Source organism: Mustelus asterias, chromosome 8, assembly GCF_964213995.1.
Source record: "Mustelus asterias chromosome 8, sMusAst1.hap1.1, whole genome shotgun sequence".
Taxonomy (NCBI): Eukaryota; Metazoa; Chordata; class Chondrichthyes; order Carcharhiniformes; family Triakidae; genus Mustelus; species Mustelus asterias.
Window position 1 is genome coordinate 74,149,577 of NC_135808.1, and position 27,208 is coordinate 74,176,784.

The following is a 27,208-nucleotide window of genomic DNA, read 5'->3' on the forward strand; positions in this document are numbered from 1 at the left end:
TTCTCCTTGGAAAGACGGAGGATGAGGGGAGACTTAATAGAGGTGTATAAAATTATGAAAGGCATAGATAGGGTGAACGGTGGGAAGCTTTTCCCCGGGTCGGTGGTGACGTTCACGAGGGGTCATAGGTTCAAGGTGAAGTGGGGGAGGTTTAACACAGATATCAGAAGGACATATTTCACACAGAGGGTCGTGGGGGCCTGGAATGTGTTGCCGGGCAAGGTGGTGGAGGCGGACACACTGGGAACATTTAAGACTTATCTAGACAGCTATATGAACGGAGTGGGAATGAAGGGATACAAAAGAGTGGTCTAGTTTGGACCAGGGAGCGGCGCGGGCTAATTGTTCCTTGTTTCTCGTTTCATGGCTTCATTCTATGATCATCTTGCTGGTGCCAGTACAGAGCGAGACTGCGGATAGTTGGGAACCTGTCTCGGGGGCAGGGAATTCATATGGTGTTCGTGGAAGTGGAAATGACTAGGGTTGGGAAGCATTTTCCGATCAGGGCCATTGTGATCTCCTGGACTCGTTTCGATCGCCTCAGGGGGTCGGAGAGGAATTTCCCAGATTTTTTTTTCCCCATATTGGCCCTGGGGTTTTTCACTCTGGGTTTTCGCCTCTCCCTGGAGATCACATGGTCTGGAATGGGGGGGTGGGGGTGAGTTAATAGGTTGTAATGAACAAAGCATCGTAGCTGTGAGGGACAGCTCGGTGGATAGGATATTGGTATGTAGATAGGCTGGAAAATTGGGCGGGGATCCTGGATTCAGGATTCAATCCTGGACCGGGGAGCGGCGCGGGCTTGGAGGGCCGAAGGGGCTGTTCCTGTGCTGTATTGTTCTTTGTTCTTTTGTTCTTTGTTCATTCAGCACAGAAAAGTAGATCTTTACCAAAAAGGCATTGTTATGGAATGCTACTAAAAATATACCCAACGTGTCTATCAACAGAAACTGTGAAAACTTGGTCATGTCTAAAAGAAAATTTGATCAACATTGTGAACGATTGTTTCGGGAAATTATTTTAAAACATGCCTCTTGATCAGTTCTAGCTGTCAATTCAAATAAAGTTCCCAAATTGTCCCAAAGGACCATTGAAATACTATCCACTTGGCCTCAAAACAAAAACAGAACTGAATGTCTCCGAAACTAAATAGAATGCCACAAACTGAGCTAATAAACAGGTTCATCCTACTCACTAAGCCAAAGGTTAGTCATCAGTCAGTCTTTAATGTTCAAGTTTATTCAATAGCATAGTATGGGGATTGTGCTTTTTATGTTGCTTTCTTTCTTAAGCAATATGTCATGCTAGCTAACAAACAAAGTCCTCTTTTCTATACAAAAATACTTCCCTTAATATGAGTGGATGCACATGGGAAATGAATCTCCAGAGGGGCAGCCCAGCAAAAAAGGATTTGAACAAAGATTGGGGAAGCAGAATCTATCATAGTTTAAAAGAAAATGGACAATTTTTAAAAAGAACAACGTAAAAGTGTATTTGATAAGAGGACAGACAAATTATAATAAATAGATAGCTCGTTCAGAGAACTGGCACAGGAACAACAAACGAAACATGGTTTCTTTTTCTGCTTTAAAACTTTTCTATTGCAAGTAATGACTCACTCATAGTAGTCCGAAGCCTTTTGCAGAGCCAAAATCACCTCCTCTGGAAAATCACCTGGATCTTGAGTTCCCGCACAAGCCAGACTTTTTCCATTAGCATGGTATGCATTGCCAAGGTTGTAAAGTGCTCTTGCTTCGCCTACCTGTTTTTATAATCACAAAAACAAATTTAAAATAGTATGAAGAACACCAATTATTCAAAAGAAAAATAAAATCTGTAGCTGTGAACCATTTCTTGCAATTCACCAAATAGGATAACCAATTATGTTTGGACTTGAAGTCAAATTCTAATTCAAATTGTAAATTGTGTCTTGATCAAATCTGAAACTCTTCCCAAAAGACTACTGAGGCAATTGAAAATAGCAAAACTGAGATTAATACATTTTTGCTAGGCAAGGGTAAATAGTAATACAAACCAAGTATGCTACATGCAGTTAAGATACAGATCAGCCATGATCTGACTGAATGATCAAGCACAGGAGACTAAAGTGCCTACTCCTGTTCCTATGACTAATCAACTAGGAAAGATACAACAGCAGTGTTTAGACCTATCTTCACTTGATGGCCACAAAAACCATGGGCAGCACCGTGGCACAGTGGTTAGCATGTTGCCTCACAGCGTTGGGGACCTGGGTTCAATTCCAGCCTTGGGTGACTGTCTGTGTGGAGTTTGCATATTCTCCCCATGTCTGCATGGGCTTCCTCCGGATGCTCCGGTTTCCTCCCACAATCTAAAGATGTGCAGGTTAGGTGGACTGAACATGCTAAAAGTGCCCTTTAGTGTTCCAGGATGTGTTGGCTGGGGAAATTGGTGAAGTAAATACATGGGGCTTCGGTAGGATGCTCTGTCAAAGCGTTGGTGCAGACTTGATGGGCCGAATGGCCTCCTTCTGCACTGTAGGATTTCTATGAAATATTCCAGCAAAAATCACTAATTAGCATTCAGAAGCTATGACAGAATAGATAAATTGTATCGCATTGATCTAGAGCCCTCAGATGCAAGGTTAAACGGGAGAGATTTAGGTCAGATCAGTAATTAAATATTTTTAATAACTACACAAAGCATTGCCGAGCTTTGGGATGAACTCTTGGAGTTAGTAATTGAGCAATGTCCAAATGCAACAATAGGTTAGTGAGGTAATTGGAAGATAGGGATGAGAATGCAGGAATTAGGAGCACAGATCATGAAGGATAAATAACAACATCAAATTTAGAACACTGAAAAAAGCTATGTGATTGAAACTGTGCTGGAAATCAAATAGGGGAAATCAACAAGATAGAACAAATTCAAATGTAGTGTCCACATCATTGTCCAGTTCAGATCTGCTCAGTCAGCACAGACCAGAGAATCAATCTGAGAACTTCTTGGTCTCCATGCTTCAGTGTCCTAATGTTCAGTGCAATTACCCACTGAGCCTTTAAAATTATGATTGGATGTGTTAACACTTCATTGGCAAAGAAATATTATAGAATATACTAAGGCAATTGATCACAAATGTACAGAAAAAATGGTTAGCAAATGAATTACTATCAAGCATACTGAATTATTTGCTAACCACTACCTTATCACAGAGTTCTCTGGAAATGTCCAGATGTCTTTGACAGCAAACGACTGCTTCATCAAAGCGTCCCAAAACCTTGAAAGTATTGCCAAGGTTACCACTAGCTTTAGCTTCTCCCAATCGATCACCAATTGTTCTGAAAATTAAATGAACAGTAAGGTAAAGCAAAAAAAATTGGCAAAACTTTCTGTATCAAGTCCTTTGTTCTTGGCACTCATCTCTCATGCCTTTTCAAGCATGGTGACCAGAATTACAACATGCAGTAAATCAAAATCATTTATAGCTCTGTTAATGGTTTAATGAACTAAGTCAAAATAAAAACAAGATGCTAGAAAGATACATTCATATCTAATGAGAGAAAAATTAGGTTAAAAGTTTCAGGTAAGCATAAGTATTAGGATGAGTTCTGACCTGCATGGTCTGAGCAGTCCATCATAAAAGCCTTTGCATAACTTCTGGAAATTTCTAAAGAACTAGCCTAGCTATTTATCCCCAAAAATGTTTCTGGTTTTTAAACTGCTTCTCCGTAATATCTCAACAGTAAACCCACTACTCACAATGTTATTTCTAGGTATCTTTCTAAATCTGCATGTGCTAATTATTCCCTTTGTTGCATATGTGCTTTGTTTATTTTTTGTCAATATGCAATCATTTTCATGTCAGTAATAAATTTATTAAATAATAGATTTGCAATTTGGAACTGATGGAATTTGTTAAACACATTTGATATCCCTCCATTCTTCCTAATTCAGTGTCATCTCCAACATTAGCAAAGCTGCTGAAAATATACATAGCTGGTCCATTAGAATTTGAACTGGATTCTAATAAGCTGGCACAAATCCTAACCTTTTCTTCTTTCATATGCTGACATGCTGAGTATTTCCAGCTATAATTTTGATTTAATTGTACTCAGTCAAATTGGATCATTCAGGTTACAAAACTAAGTCACTAATTGTTTAACTGTGGTACATATTGCAACTCAAGTATGTACTGAAGAACAATACAAACTTCAAAAAAATTGTAATCGTCACTCGTGCCTCCATTCACTTTCACCTGGAAGATTTAGACACAACCCTCCTTGCTTCTTTGCTCACAGCCAAGATAGGTTATACTGGGCTAGGTACGGTTTAAGGTTTACAATATTGACTCAGAGGTAAACTTGCAAGGAACATATAAATTGAGTCATTAGTTATTTGAACAAAATCAGGACTGTAGCTACAATATCTTTGCCTGGAAATTTCCAAGGGTTCTCTGGCAGGAGATTAGAAAAACTCCAGAAAAGTTGCATAGGCAGTGAAAAACAGCAATTTAGACTCCACCCCCTGCTGTTTCTGCACAGCAAGGAATCAAACAAATCCAGAAGACGTTCCACCCTCTTATAACTAAAGGAAATAAAAGTTAATCAGCTTTCCAAACTGAAAGGTCATTAAAGTTCCCCAACTCAAACAATAACCTTCTTGTATCCAGACACAAAATCCAATTTTAATCTTTTTTGCATTGCAAAAACCAGATGGGTTGTTTGTTAAAAAGCGGGACAGTGACTTCTCTTTGATCTTAATGTGCCCCTGCTAGATATATTTTTAACCATCTGTTTCAAGTAGGCAAACAGGACACCCACTGGATGGCACAATGTTGCTTTAAACATGCAGATCAGGCTTCAATAACATCAAGGTTTGAGTAAAATCTGAACTTCAGATCAGTGCAGGAAAAGCATTGTGATTAATCTACCTGGCCAACCTAGATCCAGGGCTTACAGGCCAAGAATGTCAAGTTATTTTAGTTGTTCTTTCCATGGGTACCAAAAGGAGAAAGAGCAGTCCTCCACACCCCACAGTCTTGGGACACCCCAGCAATAGGCTTCGCTCTCCTTCCCCATCCCTCAACCACAATCATTTTGCCCTACCAATCCCCCCTATAGCTGACTATTTTGGAATGGCCCTTCGGGTCTCCTCCAGTTGACTCTTATTGCACAAAATTCCACTCATGCTCACAAACCAGTTTGTTTTACCCACTGGGTTGAGGTAGAAAACTAACAGCAAGCGTGCAGATGAGTCCCACGAGTTAAGATCTCCTTGTCAAGCATTGGATGATTTTGTTTCCCACTGGGAGCCAAAGAGAAAGCTTTATTTTCCTTGAATGAATGGACCAAATCAATAACAGCAAAACTGTAAGCCAAGATCTATGTATCTAAATCATTTGGCTCTCCAATATATAGTCTGGACATTTGGACTGTTTGACAGATTACTTTATAATCACCCACAAATGAAAGATGGAGAATATAGCATCTGCCACAAGTGACAAAAGTAAGCTTGTATTCTAATACAAATGCTCATGGGAACAATAAGGAATTAAATCCGAGCAGAATGTCTCCAAAGATTACGAGTGGAAATTAGTGCAATGACCTTTGTACACATGGAGACCCAAAGTGAGGCAGAATACATGCTTACCTTGCAAGAGTCAAGTCATGATGGTGATACTCCAGTGCTTTGGAATAATCATGCAAATAAAAATAGGCATTTCCAAGCTGACTGTAGATGGCACTAAGGGTCTTCAGGTCCTCTGTTCCAACTTGAACTGCAGCTTCAAAAAATGACACTCCAGCTCGACAGTCTCCTGTTTTACAGAGTCGTTCACCTTCTAAAGCCAGTTCCAAGCAGGAAGCTTCCATTCTGCAAAGTCACCAGTAAAAGTAACCAATTCCATACTGCAACTATTTAAGAGGTTACAAAAACGTTTCATGAAACCAAGTGCATTACACAGCCATATATTGCAGAAACATAAGGGTTGGATGTTCTGAAAAGGTCAAACAAACAAGTCAGGGTGAATGAGCAGTCAAAGGGCCTGATTTGACCAAAACTTGGGCGTGAAATCGCGGTAAAGTTGGGCGTCGGGCCTATACCACGATCTGCACCCAATTCCGAGCAGATCACGGCTTTACCAACACCCAATACGGGCGTGGCTCCGGCCCGCACCCGAATCGGGCGGCCCGACGATTTAAATGCATTAGCATGCATTTAAAATCGACTTAATGAACTGCGCGCCCAACTCTACTGCCAAATCCCACTTTACCGTCTTCTGGCCCGATCCGGATCCGCGCTTTTAACGACCTGGTAAATAAAAGTCTGAAGTCATCGCTGCAGCTTCCGAAGAGCGGGGTCAGAGCCTCCAACGGCTCTCTGACCCAGGTCATCCTCTGTTTGGGGGGCGGGGGGGGGGAAACGAGGTGGAGGTGGGACCCAGATCATCCTCTGGTCGAGGGGGGGGGGTCCGCTGCCAGTCTGCGGCCGATCGGTGGGGAGGGAGGGGGCAGGGGGGTCCACCGCCACTCTGCGGGTGATCCCTCCTCCCCACCGGAGCAATGAATCCCTCCTGCCGGAGTGGACGTGCGGCCATGCCATCCCACAAAACCTTCAGGATGAAGCGATTCCTGGCTAAGAAGATGAAGCAGAACCAGCCGATTCCACAGTGGTTCCACATGAAAACCGGCTACAAGATCAGTACAAGTCCAAGAGGAGACACTGGAGAAGGACCAAGCTGGGCCTGTAAAGGGATACACCATCACTGGTACACTACCAGCCACAGATTACTCTTCCCTGCAGGGGCAAGAGAGCGGGAGAGATGGCTGTGGCTGGTAGTGTACCAGTGATGGTGTATCCCTTTACAGGCCCAGCTTGGTCCTTCTCCAGTGTCTCTTCTTGGATTTGTACTGATCTTGTAGCCGGTTTTCATGCGGATCCACTGTGGAATCGGTCGGTTCTGCTTCATCTTCCTAGCAAGGAATCGCTTCATCCTGAAGGTTTTGTGGGATGGCATGGCCGCACGTCCACTCCGGCAGGAGGGATTCGTTCCTCCAGTGGGGAGGAGGGATCGCCTGCAGAGTGGCGGCGGACCCCCCCTGCCCCCTCCCTCCCCACCGATCGGCCGCAGACTGGCAGCGGAACTCCCCCACCGACCAGAGGATGATCGGCAGAGAGCCGCTCTCTCCGCTTTCTGCTTTTTTATTCTTTCGCGCCCGGGTGCGCTCTGTCAGATTTTTTTCGAATTGCGCATGCGCAGTTCAGAGCTCCGATCGGTCCACCAGCGCTAAGCCCCGCCCACAGCACGAATCAGACCAGAGCCGGCAAAACGCGTATGGGCGCACCGGAAAGAGGATTCCAGGCTCGGATCCATTTGATGCCCAGATTCGGCACTTAGACTCAAAATGGTAAAATCAGACCCAAAGTGTAATTTTATGCCAATGCACTTCTCCATATCAGTTAAAATACCATATCAAAGCCATGATTCTCAACATAAGTTGCATATCAGTCAGATTAGCAGTGGAAAGAAAACAGAGTTTGTCTACTAATAAATGTATGAAGTATTATGTGGTAATGAAATATCCAAAAGTCTCAGTCCACCATAAATATAATTTAAGATGCAAAATTTTGGACTTACTGCACTACATTTTAAATTATTTAATGTGTATTATATATATATAAAAATAAAAGTCTAGTAAATACACAATTGCAAACCACATGTAAGAAATATACTGTTAGAATCAAGTTCCATAAGATATTGATTTTCACTGATCAAGTAAGGAACAAAATTATTTTTAATTAGTTAACAATTTAGCAGTGTATTTCGTAGCTGGAAGAGAAATGTAGCTTAAACTTGGACAGGACCAGTAACTTTATACATTCCAGTTGGAACATTTTCAGTAGAAGTAGTAAGAAATGAAAGGGCCTGGTAATACTAAATTAATTAAAGGATTCAATGACTGCACTCAAAGTATTTCTCAAACTAAATTCTGCAGCCCCCTAAGGAAACATAGATAATATCTGGGGGGTCTGCAAAATAATGTAAAATGCAATACAGAAAGCAGGAGCACAAAGTGGGTTGCTGTTCCACCTCGGAGGGGAGCATGAAGGATAGACAGACTCTGCAATGTAAAGTGGGCTTATCTCACTGATATCTGGAAGTAAATATTTGTTTTCTTAAAAGTATTACAAACTCTTTTCATGCCACACTGTGTAGTTAATTATGTAGCATTACATTATAATTTACTTGGCAATCCGTTGTTACGAATCAATTTGAAAAGGGGTCCTTCAGTGAGGAAAACAACGAGAGGGACACCTGGAATTCAAGTCAACGCTGTGGTACAGCATAGCCAGATCAACAATTTTGCTCTCTCAGCAGCTCGTTTTTGGTAGTCTTCTCGATGGTTTTATGGACAGAATAGTTTCCAGACATACTAAAGCAGCTATTTCCAAAACAATTGTAGCAAATTATAGTATTTTGAAGGGGGCAAAAAGTGGCATTTTGTGAATACAACATGGGTGTCAACCAGTTGTCCATTTTGCTGTTATCACAATCAGATACAAGGATATTAACACAACAAGCATGGATGGCATGGTGTTAACCCATCTGCATCTTTCTACAAATGTCTATACGAATTGTGATTAAAGATTAGCATAGAGGATACGACTCCACTGCATGACAGCCTAGATCTGAGTGCCACAGACAATATGATACATCCAATAACAGTGCAATAATACCCAAATGCTCTGAACAACAGTGGATAGATGAAAGCCAAGAAATAGTTACAGAAGTGTGAAGTTATGAATAGACCTGCTTTTGTTGAACTAAATAAGACTCAATTGGGGGCGGGGGGTGCAACGGGTGAAATCACGATCATTGTTTTTCCTCTTGTAACACATCAGCAAATATTGATAAATCACACAATCTGTTCTGTACTGGGTGGAAATCAATGGTACCTAAAGCAGACAAGAATTTATTTTTGACAGAGGACGAGAAAGAACAAAACTATTGCGGAAAACCGGGGAGATCCTAAATGTACAAAGTAGACATGTTCCCTCCAAAAATAAGAGTGGTGCTGCCAAATCTAGAGCCCTCCTGGTTGTCTAGAGGAATACAGCGGAAGATCAAACAGAAAAAGAAAGCTTACTATAAGCACAAAGAACTAAGCACTGCAGATAGTCTAGAGAATATAGGAAATGCAGGGACAAAGTAAAAAAGGAAATAAGGAACTCACAAGAGCGCATGAAAAAAGATTAGCAAGTTAAAGAGAACCCAAAGATGTTTTACCAATATATTAATGGTATAGAGTTAGTTAAGGAAAAAGTGGGATCTATCAGAGATGTAGAAGGAAACTTGTGTGCAGATGCATTTGGCTCCATGTTTACAAAGGAAAGGGATGACGTAGGCATAATAGTCCAGGTGGAACACAGATATTGGATGGGGTAAATCATAAAGAGAGAGGAAGTACTCAAAGAGTTGGAATCCTTAAAAGCTGATAAGTTGCCAGGGCCAGATGGATTGTTTCCAAGGCTGCTGACGGAGGTCAAGGAGAAGATAGCAGATGCTTTGAGGATGATTTTCTAATCCTCACTAAATACAGGGGAGACCTGGAGAAATGCAAACATAATTCCATTGTTTAAAAAGGGATCGAACAATTATAGGCCAGTTAATCTTATATCGGCTGGGCAAATTAGTAGAACCAATCCTGAGAGATAGGATTAACTATCAAGTAGAAAGACATTGACTAGTCAGGGATGGTCAGCTTGGACTTGATAAAGGAAGAGCTTGCCTCACAAATTTGATTGAATTTTTTTGAGGAAGTGAGAAGAAGGGTTGATGAAGGTAGTGCAGTAGATGTTGTGTACATTGATTTTAGCAAGGTCCCACATATCAAATTGGTCAAAAAAGTAAAAGCCCATGGGATACAGGATAATGTGGCAAACTGGACAAAACGTTGGCTTAGTAACAGAAAACAAAGGAAAATGGTCAATGGATGCCCTTGAGAATGGAAAGTTGTTTTAAGTGGTGTTCCACAGGACTCGGTATTGGGACCCTCACTGTTTGTGTTATATATTAACGATTTGGATGAGGGGGGTATGATTGGAAAATTTGCAGATGACACAGATTGGCTGAGTAGCGGATAGTATAAGGATAGCTATAATCTCCAAAACGATATAGATGGGTTGGTGGAGTGGGCGGTAAAGTGACAGATGGATTTTAGCACAGAGGGGTGTTAGGGTACCAGAGCAGAAACTCCAAAGTATATTATGAAACCCAACTAGATCCTAACAGTTTTTCTACTTTGCATTTGTATGAGGATAAGGTGTTTCCCTCCAGGTGTGAGTCTATTGACACAGTAGGAAGCTTTTATCAAAATAAACTTTATTTAACAATATAGTTCAACTATAACAAATTAATTAGCTTAACATTTACCAATTGAAATACTTAAACATGACAAGATAATCTATCTCTATTAGTTCCAATTAAAGCAAAATTCCTCTTAGACTTAAACTCTTCTTCAAAATAAGGCTTGCATGCTGGTATGTCAATCCTCAAGCCTCCAAAACACCTCTGCAGAGAGAGACTGGCCTTCTGACACTCAAATAGCAGCCTCCAAGAGAGCGCAAGAGTGAGACACCTCTTGCTTCTTTCAAAATCAGGCAGAAATTGCTTATTTTTCCATGTAAGCTTAGCTCCTCCCATTAGCACATGACTCTTTCTCACCCCACTAGCCAAGAGCAATTATTAGCTTGCATTCTTGGCATGTGAGCTGCTTTGTCTCGACCTGGTACAGACAAATTGGCACCATTAAAATAGAGCTGAATTCTAAACATACCCCTTACAATAAACACCATAAAAATACATTTCTTTAAGTCACAGTATCATCACAAAAGTGCTAGGTCATGCATTTAAGGAAGTCAAACAGTTATAGGGAGTGCACAATAAATGGGAATATACTAGGGTGGCTGGGTGAAGTGAGAGATCTTGGCATACAAGTACGCAGGTCCCTAAAAGCAGCAGTTCAAGTAGTCAAGGTTGTAAAGAAGGCATAAGGAATGCTCTCCTCCATTGGCAGAGGTATAGAATATAAAAGGATATAATGTTGGAATTGTATAAACACTGGTGAGGTCACAACTGGAGTAGCATGTGAAGTTCTGGTTACCACATTACAAGGAAGCACATAATTATTCTGGAGAGAGTGCAGAGGAGGTTTACAAGAATGTTGCCAGGGCTAGAAAAGTGTAGTTACGAGGAGAGATTGGATTTTCCTTTGAACATAGAAGGCTGAGAGGTGACTTGATTGAAGTGTACAAAATTATGAGAGGAAGAGATAGAGTGGACAAGATAAAACTGTTTCTCTTGGCAGAGAATTCTAGAACCAGGGGACACAGATTCAAAATAAATGGCAAAAGGTGGAGAGTGGATATGAAGAATTTTTTTTTTAAGGAAAGGGTGGTGGGTGTCTGGAATTCACTGCCCGAATTGGTGGTGGAGGCACCCAAAACTCAAAGTACCTGGATCTGCATCTTGACCTGGATCTGGTATGGGCTGTGTGCAGGAAGATGGGATTAGAAAAGGCACCACCTGGTTGTCTTCAGGCTGGCAAGGACAAGACGGGCGGCACGGTAGCACAGTGGTTAGCACTGCTGCTTCACAGCTCCAGGGACCTGGGTTCGATTCCCGGCTTGGGTCACTGTCTGTGTGGAGTTTGCACATTCTCCTTGTGTTTGCGTGGGTTTCCTCCGGGTGCTCCGGTTTCCTCCCACAGTCCAAAGATGTGCGGGTTAGGTTGATTGGCCATGCTAAAAATTACCCTTAGTGTCCTGAGATGCATAGGTTAGAGGGATTAGTGGGTAAATATGTAGGGATATGGGAGTAGGGCCTGGGTGGGATTGTGGTCGGTGCAGACTCGATGGGCCGAATGGCCTCTTTCTGTACTGTAGGGTTTCTATGATTCTATGAATGTCCTCCTTCTGTGCTGTAACATTTCTATGGTTCTAAACAATTATTTGGGATAGATTATTAGTCTGTGGAAAAATATGTATTGGTTAGGAAGAGCCAACATTGATTTCTCATGGGAAAATAGTGTTTAACATACTTTCTGGAGTTTAAAGAGCTAAAAGAAAGGTCGATGAGGGTAATGCTAGTTACTTCGTTCATATGCGGTGTACATGGACTTTCAAAAGCCATTCAATACAGTGCCACACAACAGACCGATAAGAAAAATTATAGTTCATGGATAAAACGGACAGGAGCAACGTGGATACAAAATTGGTTGAAGACTAGGAAGCAGAGAGTAATGGTCAATGCATGTTTTTGGCTGGAGGAACGTTTGTAGTGGTGTTCCACAGGGGTTAGTCTTGGGACTTTTGGTGTATTAATGATCTGGATCTTGGTGAGCAGCAGACAAATTCAACATTTGCAGATGAAACAAAACTTGAAAGTATTGTAACTGGTGAAGAAGACAGTGAAGAACTTCAAAAAGACAAATTGGTGCAGTGGGCAGAAAACGAGGCATAGAGTACAAGAACAGGGAGAGTTATACAATACACTAGTTAGACCTCATCGTAATGGGTCGGATCTCAACAACGACGAGACAGAGTACAGAGTACAATGAGATAGAGAATCTGGTGAACTGGTGTGGCAACAATAATCTCTCCCTCAACGTCAACAAAATGAAGGACATGTCATCAACTTCAGGAAGCATAGAGAAGAACATGCCCCTGTCTACATCAATGGGGACGAAGTAGAAAGGGTCGAGAGCTTCAAGTTTTTAGGTGTCCGGATCAACAGCAACCTGGTCCTGGTCCCCCCATGCCGACACTATAGTTAAGAAAACCCACCAATGCCTCTACTATCTCAGAAGACTAAGAAAATTTGGCATGTCAGCTACGACTCTCACCAACTTTTACAGATGCACCATAGAAAGCATTCTTTCAGTTGTATCACAGCTTGGTATGGCTCCTGCTCTGCCCAAGACTGCAATAAACTACAAAAGGTCGTGAATGTAGCCCAATCCATCACGCAAACCAGCCTCCCATCCACTGACTCTGTCTATACTTCCCGCTGCCTCGGCAAAGCAGCCAGCATAATTAAGAACCCCACGCACCCCAGACATTCTCTCTTCCACCTTCTTCCGTTGGGAAAAAGACACAAAAGTCTGAGGTCACTTACCAACCGACTCAAGAACAGCTTCTTCCCTGCTGCCGTCAGACTTTTGAGTGGCCCTATTTTACATTAAGTTAATCTTTCTCTACACCCTAGCTATAACTGTAACACTACATTCTGCACTCTTGTTTCCCTCTCTATGAACGTGTGCTTTGTCTGTATATTGCGCAAGAAACAATACTTTTCATTGTATGCTAATACATGTGACAATATTAAATCAAATCATCTGGAGTATTGTGTACAGTTCTGAGCTCCACACAATGGGAAGGATGTGAATGCATTGGAATGAGTGCAGAAGAGATTCACAAGAATGGTTCCAGGGATGAGAAACTTCAGTTATGAGGATAGATTGGAGAGGTTGGGACTATTCACCTTGGAGATAAAAAGGCTGAGAAGAGGTGTTCAAAATCATGATGCGGCTGGACAGAGTAAATAAGAAGAAACTATTCCCACTCATAAAATGGTTCAAGAATGAGAGGACACAGATTTAAAATGATTTGTGAAAGTAAGCAAAATGTGATGAGAGAGAATTATTTTCATTCAACAAGAGGTTGGGGTCTGAAATACTTGGACATGCGGTGGAGGTAGATTCAATTGAGGAATTCAAGTTGATTATTTGAATAGAAACAATGTGTAGGATCAAAGGATAAAGGAAGTGGGATGACACTCAGTCAAAATGGTCATTGGGAGAGCCAGTGTAGACACTATAGGCCGAATGGTCCCCTACTGCACTATAACAATTCTGTGATCTTAAAGTGTAGCTTTTACCCATATATTTTCCCTGCCTCAAATCGCTGAAATACTGAAAAGACTGAATCACATTTATGGATCAGGAAAAGGCTGCTCTCTATCCACATATCAAAACATTCTTAGGAAGCCTAGAACGGCTGATAAGGAAACTCGAGGCTTGACAACAACTGCTGGAAGCGGAATATAACACCACAATGAAATTCCAAGGGTCGAGGGCCTACCATTTTTGGATTGTAAAAATAGGTAACTGCTATTGAACCACCTTCAAATTAGTGCAAAAGCTGTTCAGTGGGTTTGGCATATTCCATGCTGGGGCCAGGAAGATGGTGCTCTTATGGATTTGAATGTGAGTTGTGCTGCTCAAAATGCTGAGGAGAAGGGTTCAAACCTCCACCTGGCAATCACCAGGTGGCTAATGAATGATTTCACTCATGAGGGGGAGGGTGCAGGATCTCTCAGTCAACAAGTTGATGGTACAATGCATTTAAGGGAAAGCTACTTAAGTATGTGAGGAAGAAAGGAATAGAAGAATATGTTATGTTAATAGGGTTAGATGAAGTAGAATGATAAAAGCATATACAGGTACAGAGAAATTGGGCTGATTTGGCCTGTTTCAGTGCTTAAGTCTTAGCCAATGATGAGAGATTAGAAGAAATTTACATCATGACACATACAAACATACATAAGATTAAGGAGCAGGACTAGGCCACTCAGCTCTTTAAGCCTACTCTGCCATGGCTGATCTGACTATAACCTGGGTAGTTCTAGATAACTGAATCAGAAAGGTCCGAAGTAATTATTAAATCAGGCTATTAATAGACAGTTGAGGTAAACCTATCCAGGTATTGAGAATTTTATCACTTGGTTCTGGAAATTTCTACTAGATAGATTAACTCCAGCTGGAGAAGCTGTTAGAAGCTAGCACTACAAGGATAAGCTACACTGTTTTATCCAGCTAAAACACAGGGCAGAATTCTCCCATGCCCCCACCAGTGGGATCAAAAGTGAGCGGGGTGGGGTTTGACAAGAGGCCCAAAAATCTGCTTCATGCCAGCGTAAAATTACAGCAGGATCTTCCAATGCTGCCCGCCATGGCAAATCAGGAATCCCACTGGAGGCTGGTGTAAAATCGATTTGCATCCTGCTAATACAATGCAGATGAAAACCTGACTAGAATCCATTTGCTTTCTTCAACAGTAGGTCAGTGACGTCAGGTGCCTTTTCAATATGGCACCCACAGGATGGCGGGATGAGTGTGAACAAGCCCATCCCGCTATAGAACCCTCAGGTGTAGAATTAATTACACCAGGGATGGATAATGTGGTTTGGTTTCCTTGAAACACGCCCTGGCCCCGCCATGGGACAGTCCCGAATGGGGGAATTCCACCCACAAGTTCTAGTGCATACTTTAGAATCTTTGCGGGCTGAATTCAATAGCTCCCAAAAATAGGCCTTGGGCGGCACGGTAGCACAGTGGTTAGCACTGCTGCTTCACAGCTCCAGGGACCTGGGTTCAATTCCCGGTTTGGGTCACTGTCTGTGTGGAGTTTGCACATTCTCCTCGTGTCTGCGTGGGTTTCCTTCGGGTGCCCCGGTTTCTTCCTGCAGTCCAAAGATGTGCGGGTTAGGTTGATTAGCCATGCTAAAAAATTGCCCCTTAATTTCCTGGGATGCGTGGATTAGCCGGTAAAATACGTCGGGATATGGGGGTAGGGCCTGGTTGGGATTGTGGTCAGTGCAGACTCGATGGGCCAAATGGCCTCTTTCTGTACTGTAGGGTTTCTATGATTTCTATGATTTCTGGAAGAACAAGACTCGCTTCATCATAGAGCCTCTAATTATTCCTTTATTGATGGTGATTTTACTTGACATCTTAATTGATAAACTTCCTGTTACAAGGAACCTTTCTATACAGCAAGCTAAGGCATTGGCTTCGGCTTGTGAATAGGTGAGTTAGTTGGATGTGTAGAGAACTCTGCACACATCCAAAAAGTTCACTTTATTCATTGGGCCATAACTTCCAACTAGCGCCAGAAAGCGATGACCCGCTGCAATTAAATGCACAAATCTTCCTTTGACAATTGCACTGAAATCTCCAATGACCAGAGTTGCTCAAGGTCTGCATCAAAAATTTCCTGTAGATCCCAATGTAATCCAGCCCCAGCGATTGAAGGAGACTACACCCTCTACACCCTAGCAGCTAGGTTTCAAAGACCTTGCAAAATTGACAGGGAGAAAGAGAAGGTGTCTAAGCTGTGCTTGAGATTCGGTGGTTGGTGGTGGCAGTGAAAGAAGGGTCCAACCGGGTCAGAGGGAGGGACGGTCCAGTTGGGTCGGAGGGAATCGCTAGGATGAATGTTGGACCCATGGCCTGAGTAACATGCGTAACCCTGGCAGAATCATCAGAAGTTAGCTATTGCTTTGCCGGATGGTCCACAGCGCAATTGTTCAGGGAAAGTTAGCGCTTCTGCAAATGCTTCCCAGGAACATCTGACAGGGATTCCCCAAGGCATCTTTGGGGTATCCCCAAATCCAATGCTGGGAGCCCAGACGTTATGGCCCATTATTTTTGCAGAAGGTCGCTAAGACATGGAATATTGTATCAGCAACTGTGGACGCAGATGCCATAATGGCATTTTAAAAAGATAATTGATAAGTATTTGAAAAGGGAAAAAAAGAGGGGGATATTAGTCAATCTAGCACAATATTGCAGAGGGTGACTGGCACAGACATACAGAGATAAGTCAGCTTGCATATTAAAATCGTACACTGTCCTTATTTTAAATTTCTACTCTAAATTATAATGTCTAAGTCTCTAAAAGACAAAGTACAATGGATGCTGGAAATATAACCAGTAAATGCTGGAATGCTTATGCAAATGTCATATTGTAGTTACACCAGCCTGCAAAACCTCCACTGGCACGATGGTGTCGTTGCAGGATGAGCTTACCTTGGTTGTTTTCATTATAAATATTGTGTAGGAGTGGGGGGCGAATGGGAAGGATACAGAAATATATAGAAATTTAACATGTGGATGACCAGCTTGTATTTTTGTTGAAATTATACAATCTTAAAATAAAACAAAAATTTATAGGATTGGTGTCATACACAAGATAAATTTATAGTTTCTCTTTCCACCAAGCCATTTCAGTAAGTAATTAAATCATGGGAATAAATAAAATAAAAGAGAAACTATGAAGAATTGAAAGAAAATTTAGGAAGGGGGGGAATTGCATTCTTAGGCCATTTAACTGAGGTTTCTATGTTTCTACACTTTTACTGTAAGTTTTAAGACAAATATTTTATTGCTTTATCAACATACTAGATCACAAATCAAATGAAAATATCCAAATCAAGTTATCGCAAAAATAGAAAAAAATTCTACCTGTAGCGGATATGATAGGGGTGTTCACGCAGGCTGACCAAAATATCACTTGCATCCATTCAGTTGCATTATATTTCAACAATTAACACATCCACTGTAGGCTCCAGAAGAGTGCCAATTCCTCTTTTAAGAAAATTCAATTAAATGCTGAAGATTTACGCTCCATAGTATGACAGTTTTGGGAATGCTGATTACGTACTAAGCTCTTGTTTCATTGTTCTTCCTCAGAACTATGAAAAATTGTTTCAGCTCACAATGTTGCGTTTCTTTTAATGGTGGCCCCGTTTCTTCAATTGCAATCTGCAAAAGGAAACATAAGAATGTTTTCATAAAGTCCCATAATAAACCTACAGCTCATCTGTCTACAGCTTAATGACTGCCAGCATCAGTACCTCCAGTGAAGACAGCATCATGCAAAATTTTACCAAGTAATACATTTTATACAGTTAAGTCACAGCAAATAACAAGCTTTCACTTATTTTAAAGGATTCCTGCAAAAAGCCAATAACCAGCTCTGGTATTTTATTCTTTGCAATTAAAAATGGTAAATCACAGTTGTTCTAAAAATGACAAGTATCCAAAAAGTGCATTAGCCCATTATAGTTGCAGTGAAATACTGCAGAAATTTACGCAACTTTATATGTTGGATTTTATTCCTTACATTTCTATTAACCCAATCGGAAGCTCAATATATTTTGTTCTGCTTAATCCATGCTTTAAACTATAAATAGCTAAACAGTGAATTCCACCAAATCATGGCTAGAATTTCTATGGCACAAAATCAACATACTTTCTCTGATGAACAGCAAGTAAATTTCTCAAAATATAAGAATGGCAAATTGAAGCAAACTAGACAATTTATTTTTACTGGTAAAATAATTCTGACAACCACAGCTTCAAATTTTAAATTATGCTGACTTATTTCTTCATTTAAGAGAAATTGATGCACTCAAAACCGATTAGATTCAACTCATTTCAATTGATATTTTTATGTTTTAAAGACAAAAGTAAATTATGAGATTAGGCACACATGCAAATACTACAACAAGCTGTTAAAATGGAATTTATCCAAAGTATAATGTAGGTCATGGAGTATCTTCCAAGCATGGAATTGTATTGATTTTTCCTTTCTTCACTGACCATTGTATTGCCTTGCAGGAGAAGGATATTTCCTGCAGATATAGTTAAGTAGACTAAGTGTATGGATAACAATAAGAAATATTTCCAAGGTTACCTTAAAAGGTTTCTTCTTTAAGGTCTGGTAGCACATGTTACTTCATTGTCTCTGAAGTTTATATTGTGTAATGCTCATCAAAATACAGCTGACACAAGTTAAAAATCTTTATACTATTTCAAAGCATTTCTCATTAATTATGCGCCATGACTACTATAATAAAATGGCAAGCTTCATCATTTCAGTAGTACTCAGTAGTTTCGGACTGAATTTCATAATTGGACAAAATGTCCTTTCCTCCGGGTTAAAACACTTTAATTTGCAATCCCACCCTGCTTAATTAGCGGAATTGCTGTTTGGCAAATTTAACTGTCAAGACAGGCTGAGACTGTTAGATGATGCCTTAGCAAAAATAGCACAAAAGTGATTCCAAATATTTACATAAGTGAGATTAAAAAATAATTCAACTCCTATACAACAAAAATGCCAGCATATTTCAGGAGTTAAGGAAAAACAATATACTAGCCATGCATCAGCACCTTTGCAGAAATCATAATCAGCTTACATGTAACCGTGTTAGGAACAGCTATTAAATAGTCAGCTTAAAAGCAGGATTATAATGGTAGAGGGACAGATTTAAAAATGTTCAGCAGACATATCTTGTAAACAAATGGGAAGATAGTCAAGTTTGTTGCATCCAGTGTTCATTACATGGATCCCATGGTGATCAATGTTTCCTATACATTAGTTGATTTTTCTTGGCATCAGTTACAAACTAAGGTGACTATTTTCTCATGACTACCACTGCTTGTTTCACAGTAATTATTGCCATCTCTGTCTCTTTCACTGTTTCGCTTTATGCTCAAATACTTTCTCATCATCAGGTTGCTTTGAATTATTTCCATTTATCTGACTTCCCTCCAAAATTGTCTTTTTTCCCTCCGTAGCCTTACTTCTTCCTCATCCTCCTGCTCACCCCAGCAGCAAGATGGTGATGTCAGGGCCCGAGTAGGAATGCACTTCTGCTCCATGTCAGATAGACTGCCGAGATCAGTGATTGGCATCAATATCACGGAAAGTGATCGAGAAAGCAGTCTTCCAAAACTTCAGCATCTTGTATTTGCATAGATTTGTTTTCTATCATTGGCAATAGCCATAGGTTCATTCAGCACCATTCATTCACACACACTTTGAATACATTTTAATCTCAAAATTTGCCAAAATCAATAAATTTAGTACTAAATTTGGAAAATTATTAAGTGATCAAAACAATTCTTGGGACTATAATCTGGTCATTTGGAACATAGAATTTCATATTGGATAGCAAGTAAATTTAGCACATGTTTTCTTAAGCAGAAAGACAAAACTTAATTATGATTGGAACTTGCGCTCAATAGGATGATTCTATGACAGAATTCAAAAATATTAAATGAAGGAACATAAGCCGCTGAATCTCACGAGAGGGCCAAAACAGGATTTTCACTGGCAAGATCTTGGTTTGAGATTTTCCAGGCCTCCCAGCCAGTGATGTGATCAGTTTCAAGCCCAATAAGGGTGAAAATGGACCTCTATTGATTTGAATATACCTTAATGCAATTTAAACAGCTTTACGCTGCAGTTTCCACCGACATCATATCTCTCCCGTCCCCGCAACTCCAGGCAGCGTGATGTCATGCCGGCATGAGTCACTACTAGTTTTCAAAAGTGAAAACCAGTCATGATGACCATGCCAGGGACGCAGCTGGACATTATACCCGGTCAGTGCCAAGGGGGCAGTGTAGCAACCTACATTAGTGTGGTCTGGACGACGATGGAGAGGGAAGAGCCCTGGTGACAGCGCAGGTGGGTGTGGCCCGATTTTGGCATTGTGTTTGCGGGGGGTGGTGGTGGTGGATGCCCCAATGCTTGGGAGGAGACCTTAAAATGTAACATTTGGATCAGGGAGCCTTTTAAAAATGGCGCCTCATTCTCAGAACCCCAGCTTTGCCTGCTTATTTACCCCGGGCTGTGAGATCCTCGCCAGCACTTAGCAAGTGAGAAAAGGCATTTGTGAAGCTGGAAAGTTTCATACAGCTTTTCTCACCTGATCTCGCACTCTGAGGAATTTTGGGAAAATTCCACAATGTCTCTGAAAATTCAAAATGCAGGTTAACTTTTATAATTTTGAACCCAAAATGAAATGCCTGCTGAGTGCTCGAGGTCATGGAAATATCTGTTCTAGTCCACAACATTATTATTCTACACTATCTGTACACAAATTTGGCTAATTATGAGTGATTCCAAGATGAGTGGACGTAATCCTGACAGCAATTTCAACCAAGCAGAAATTCCATTCGTAAATAGTAGGAATCAATATCACAATAGATGGTTTAATATTCTTCCTCATTTGTTCAACTTCTACATATTAAAAATGGATTGTGCTAAATTAGCACACAAAATCACATGAAATTCTTCTTTACCTAGCAAAGATAAAGTTACCATAGTCTCAAATGACCATGAGCTCCATGGGGAGGGGGTGGAGCTCACTGGTGATGGATTAACCCAAGAATCACCATACCTCAGGCAAGGTTGAGAAGATGGGCCTTTATGAATAACCTCAGCCGGTACAGGAATTGTACCCATGCTGTTGGCGTCACTCTGCATCACAAATCAGCTGTCCAGCCAACAGAGCTAAACTATTCTAGCATCAAGAGTAAGTAATTATATATTAGAGCAGGCTTGCTGTAGCATGAATCAACACACAAAATGCTTTTTACAATTCATATTGGAGTTTACACAATGTGTGCAATGCACTCCTTCCTCTTATTTTAAATAGAAGTCGTAAGCCATTTATTGTCAATAATGGAAAGAAGAACTTGATATGGGCACATCAATCATTCATGCGAATCATTCACATTAATTTCCAGGCTTTTGTTACCAAATGCAACAAACTGTCTAAATTCCAAATAAAACCGGAGATCCAAAGAACATGAACATTTTTAACACCAATGAAACACTATCCAAATTAAAATGTTAAAACCTTGCTCAAAATTCTGGGTTGTAACTGCAATATTTTCATCAAACTAAATAATTTGGATCCACCTCCAGAGCATGGACCTCTTACAATGCAAGTTGAAAGAAATGCAGGAAATAGCGCTAAAACGTATTAAAAGTCAAATTACAAGGAAATGTTATCTCTAATGGAGTTGTAATGAAACGGTGGTGTGGCTTTATTTCAAATGTCCTGCATGACCTTAGCTAAAATTAGGTTTTAAAATCTACCAATAATTAAAGAGTAGAAAAAGTATCAACATTCAATGAGACAGATGATTGGCCTTGATTTAAAAATAGAGTAGATTAGAAACAAAAATAATTCTGGCATTAACAAACAAATCATGCAACAAATATGCGTGGATCTTTTTCTGGATTCTCGAACAGCATTGATAAAGAAGTGTTTGGCAAGCACACTTAAAAAGCATGTGGAGCAGAAGCTCTGGGCTACATTTTTCCATATCTGGTCCTGTTAAGTATAGAAATATCCAACCTTATTCTCTTTGTATCAGAGCTAAGTGGATCAACCAACAAAGAATTGCAATATAATCTGACAATGACTAGAGTTATTACAGGACAGCCTTTAAGATACAGAATAAAAGTAAATTACTGCAGATGCTGGAATCTGCAACCGAAAGAGAAAATGCTGGGAAATCTCAGCAGGGTCTTTGGGCCATCTGGACTCGAAACGTCAGCTCTTTTCTCTCCTTACAGATGCTACCAGACTTGCTGAGATTTCCCAGCATTTTCTCTTTTGGTTTAAGATACAGAAGTAGCCATTGGGGTAAAAATAGAGATTTGGATTCAAACAATAAATCACCAATGAAAAAAAACACAAAAATTCTTAAATTTATGAAAACAGCCAGAAACCCATCCCCTCAAAATTATAAAAATCCAATTTACAGGGGGAAAAACTCAAATAAAATTCCGTGCTCTATTAAGATTTTCAGCTTTTTAAAAATCTTTACTCCATTCTTAAAGTTACAAAGCCAATGCGCAGAGTGAACCAGGCTAGCCCTAATCCATCTCTTTGCTTGCTCCAAAAATCAAATTCAAATTGAATCCAATTCATGGTCCCCACAAGAGAGACGTACAAGGAGACAAAAAAAGGCTTTGCATCCCACCTTGGGTTTGATCTGACGCTTGACCTCAGTTTTTTGTACATGGCCATTAGTTTAGTTTTTGTTTAAAGTTTATTTATTAGTGTCACAAGTAGGCTTATATTAACACTGCAATGAAGTTACTGTGAAAATTCCCCTGTCGCCACACTCCAGTGCCTGTTTAAGTACACGGAGGGAGAATTTAGCATGGCCAATACAACTAACCAACACGTCTTTCGAACTGTGGGAGGAAACCGAAGGACCTGGAGGAAATCCACGCAGACACGGGGAGAACGTGCAGACTCCAAACAGACTGTCACCCTAGGCTGGAACTGAACCCAGGTACCTGGCGCTGTGAGGCAGCAGTGCTAACCACTATGCCACCATGCCGCCCTATGAGTAGGCTCTATAAAACACTACACTCATTTTACAGCATTGCATCTTCATTACACCACTTGAGCAAACACGTTTTGGTCAGGACCATCTACAACAATAAAAGTGGCCTGACCCAAAATATTGAGAATGTGCAAAAACAGAGCAGAAATATTAATGATAACACATGCAAAGTCCCCTGAAATCATGTTGATGTTGCATTGTGCTCTGGGCATGTTGGACTTAGAATATTATAATCAGTTATAATTACCTCACTCAAGAAACCACCTACACTCAGTGGACATCACTTTAGAACAATGAATCCTGTGTTATGAGATAAGATGTGGAGATGACGGCGTTGGACTGGGGTAAACACAGTAAAAAGTCTCACAACACCAGGTTAAAGTCCAACAGGTTTATTTGGTAGCAAAAGCCACTAGCTTTCGAAGCGCTGCTCCTTCATCAGGTGAGTGGGATTTCAGTTCACAAACAGGTCATATGAAGACACAAACTCAATTTACAAAAAAATGGTTGGAATGCAAGTCTTTACAGGTAATCAAGTCTTAAAGGTACAGACAATGTGAGTGCACAGGTTAAAGAGATGTGTATTGTCTCCAGCCAGGACAGTTAGTGAGATTTTGCAAGCCCAGGCAAGTCGTGGGGGTTGATCTTATCTCATAATAAGAAGTCTCACAACACCAGGTTAAAGTCCAACAGGTTTATTTGGTAGCTGGAACACATATTTTTAACGTGTGAAGTCATCTGTGTACACATCTCTTTAACCTGTGCTTAACCCTCTCTCCACTCACATTGTCTGTACCTTTAAGACTTGATTACCTGTAAAGGCTCGCATTCCAACCATTAGTTTGTAAATTGAGTTTGTGTCTTTATATGCCCTGTTTGTGAACTGATTGGCCATGCTAAAGTGTCCCTTAGTGTCCAAATATATGTAGGTTAGATAGATTACCCATGGTAAATGTACAGGGTTACAGGGATAGGATGGAGGGGAGGGCCTTGGTGGGATACTCTTAGGAGAGTTGGTGCAGATTTGATGGGCCAGATGGTCTCTCTCAGCATTGTAGGGAGGTGCTCTGTTCAAACCCCCATGACTTGCCTGGGCTTGCAAAATCTCACTAACTGTCCTGGCTGGAGACAATACACATCTCTTTAACCTGTGCTTAACCCTCTCTCCATTCACATTGTCTGTACCTTTAAGACTTGATTACCTGTAAAGACTCGCATTCCAACAATTATTTTGTAAATTGAGTTTGTGTCTTTATATGCCCTGTTTGTGAACTGAAATCCCACTCACCTGATGAAGGAGCAGCACTTTGAAAGCTAGTGGCTTTTGCTACCAAATAAACCTGTTGGACTTTAACCTGGTGTTGTGAGACTTCTTATTATGAGATAAGACCAATGACTCTTCAACCGTGAAGTCATATCATACAATCCTTACATCTTGTGATCTTTGTTAAGCATGCAGGTGCAGCAGATGGCAAAGAAGGCAAATGGTATGTTGGCCTTCATAGCGAGAGGATTCGAGTATAGGAACAAGGATGTCTTGCTGCAAATATACATGACCTTGGTGAGACCACACCTGGAATATTGTGTGCAGTTTTGTTCTTCTTATCTGAGAAAGGATCTTCTTGCTATAGAGGGAGTGCAGCAAAGATTTGCCAGACTGATTCCTGGGATGGCGGGACTGCCGTAGGAGGAGAGATTGAGTAAGGATTATATTCATTGGAGTTCAGAAGAATGAGAATGTCAGAAACCTATAAAATTCTAATAGGACAAGACAGGATGGCATGGTGGCAGTGATTAGCCCAGTTGCTTCACAGCACCAGGGACCTAGGTTCAATTCCGGCCTTAGGTGACAGTCTGTGTGGAGCTTGCATGCTCTCCCCGTAGGTTTCCTCCAGGTGCTCTGTTCAAAGTTGTGCAGGTTAAGTTGATTGGCCCTTAGTGTCTAAGTATATGTAGGTTAGATGGATTACCCATGGTAAATGTACAGGGTTACAAGGATAGGATGGAGGGGAAGGCCTTGGTGGGATACTCTTAGGAGAGTCGGTGCAGATTTGATGGGCCAGATGGCCTCTTTCTGCACTGTAGGAATTTTATGGACAGGGTAGTTGCAAGAAGGATGTTCCCGATGGTGGGGATGTCCAGAACCAGGGGCCATAGGTTGAGGTGTAAACCTTTTAGGACCGAAACGAGGAGAAATTTCTTCATCCAGTGAGTGGTAAGCCTGTGGAATTCACTACCATTGAGCTAAAACATTGTATGTTTTCAAGGAGTTAGCTATAACTCTTGGGGCAAAAGGGATCAAAGGATATGGGAGGAGGGGGGAAAAAAGGCGGGATGAGGCCATTGATTCAGATGATCAGCCATGATCATAATGAATGGCCTACTCCTGCTCCAATTTTCTATGTAAACCCAAAAGATCCAACATTTCAACAACATAAGTTTTTTTTTAAATGGAGTCCCAAAATGATCATTTTTGTCTATGTAGTGCCACTGAATAGCTTCTGCATAAATGCTGGCTGAAGAATTTGTGTTATAATTACTGTTGTACCAAATGATAAGTATAATTATCAACATGACTGTTACACATTATTAAAGTGCAATAATCCTTCAAAGCACACGTCTGTGTGATCGGAAGAGAATTTTGCTTTGTGTAACAGAACAGCAAAAGGGCTAATTATCATAGCTTCTTTTGAGGTTGCATAGTTAGATTAACAGAGGAGCATATTCAAATTCTAGTCTTTAAATTAAGATTTAAAGAAACCTTTTTTAAAATACTTTTGTAATAAGGCAGAAGTATTTACATTCATATAGTGCTCATCACAACCTAATCACTGTTCTAATATAGGAAACACAACAAGGACCCACAAACCAACAATGAGATAATGACCAGGTATTATGTTTTACTGATGTTGTTTAGGGGATAAAAATTAAACAGGACACCAAGGTTTATGCAGTCATAGGATATTTACATACACCAGAGAGGGCAAACAAGTCCTTGGTTTAAAGTATCATCCAAAAGGTAATACCTCAAGCAATGCAACATTCCCTCAGTGCCACACTGAAGTGTCAGCCTAGATTACGACTTCAACTCAACTTTCTGAATCAGAGCAGGGTGTGCAACTAACTGAACTTAGACTGACAATATATTCAGTTGCTCATAAATATATATGTACCTGGTTATATCAGATAATTTGTTTACTGAATAATCTGTCGGACAGTGGCCGATTGATAGCTATAAAATTACCACTGTAGGCTTTTAACACTATAAATGTCATAGCATGTACAGCACCAACAGATAATTTGGTCCAATTGATTTATGCCTGTATTTATGCCGCTCCCTTCCTACTGCATCTAACCCTATCAACATAACCTTCTACTCCTTTCTCCCTCATGCATGCATAGGACTTCCCTGTGCTATTCACTTAAGCTACTCATTGTGGTTGCAAGTTCCACATTCTCATCACTCTTTAGATAATCTGAAATTCTGATTAAACTTATTTGACCTCTAGTTTTGATCTCCCCACAGAAGAAACATATTCTCTATATCAAGCCAACCAAACACTCATTTTAATGTCAGGTCACATTTCTAAAGAAAAAAATCCCCCAGTTCGTTCAGTGTTTTCCATCAAGTACATCCACTCAACTTTGAACATAAGAACATAAGAAATAGGAGCAGGAGTAGGCCATCTAGCCCCTCGAGCCTGCCCCGCCATTCAACAAGATCATGGCTGATCTGAAGCGAATCAGTTCCACTTACCCGCTTGCTCCCCATATCCCTTAATTCCCTTATCGATCAGAAATCAATCTATCCGTGATTTAAACATATTCAACGAGGTCGCCTCCACCACTTCAATGGGCAGAGAATTCCAGAGATTCACTACCCTCTGAGAGAAGAAGTTCCTCCTCAACTGTGTTCTGAACCGGCCCCCACTTATTTTGAGACTGTGCCCTCTAGTTCTGGTTTCCCTTCTAAGTGGAAAGAATCTCTCTACCTCTACCCTATCCAGCCCCTTCATTATCTTATATGTCTCTATAATCTTATTATTATCTATTATCTTATATGTCTCCCTGTGTGGATGAAAAGGACTTTGGTAACATTATTTTCTCTGTGATTTGGTTGGTTGGTAGCAAATCTGCACTAAATTTAAAACCTAAGTAAGAAGAGATAGCTGGACAGATGATGTGCCAGAGCTGCTTGATGTGGGAGATGGTAGATCCCATTGCAA

General features: G+C 40.7%; 1 protein-coding gene across 4 annotated transcripts in view; it reads right to left on the reverse strand.

Moving 5' to 3' along the window:
- The window catches only part of gpsm2 (G protein signaling modulator 2), a 72,401-nt gene that overhangs the window by 40,073 nt on the left and 5,120 nt on the right, over window positions 1–27,208 (reverse strand). For 3 of the 4 annotated variants that reach the window (XM_078218198.1, XM_078218199.1, XM_078218200.1), the window contains exons 2-5: window positions 17,283–17,582; window positions 5,629–5,850; window positions 3,182–3,317; window positions 1,620–1,762 (exon numbers count right to left, since the gene is read on the reverse strand). In XM_078218198.1, coding sequence (XP_078074324.1) covers window positions 1,620–1,762; window positions 3,182–3,317; window positions 5,629–5,850; window positions 17,283–17,341 — 560 coding nt within the window. In that variant the 5' untranslated portion in view covers window positions 17,342–17,582. Of the gene's footprint in view, window positions 1–1,619; window positions 1,763–3,181; window positions 3,318–5,628; window positions 5,892–17,282; window positions 17,583–27,208 lie in introns of all 4 variants that reach the window. The other variant, XM_078218201.1, reaches the window with a different exon arrangement.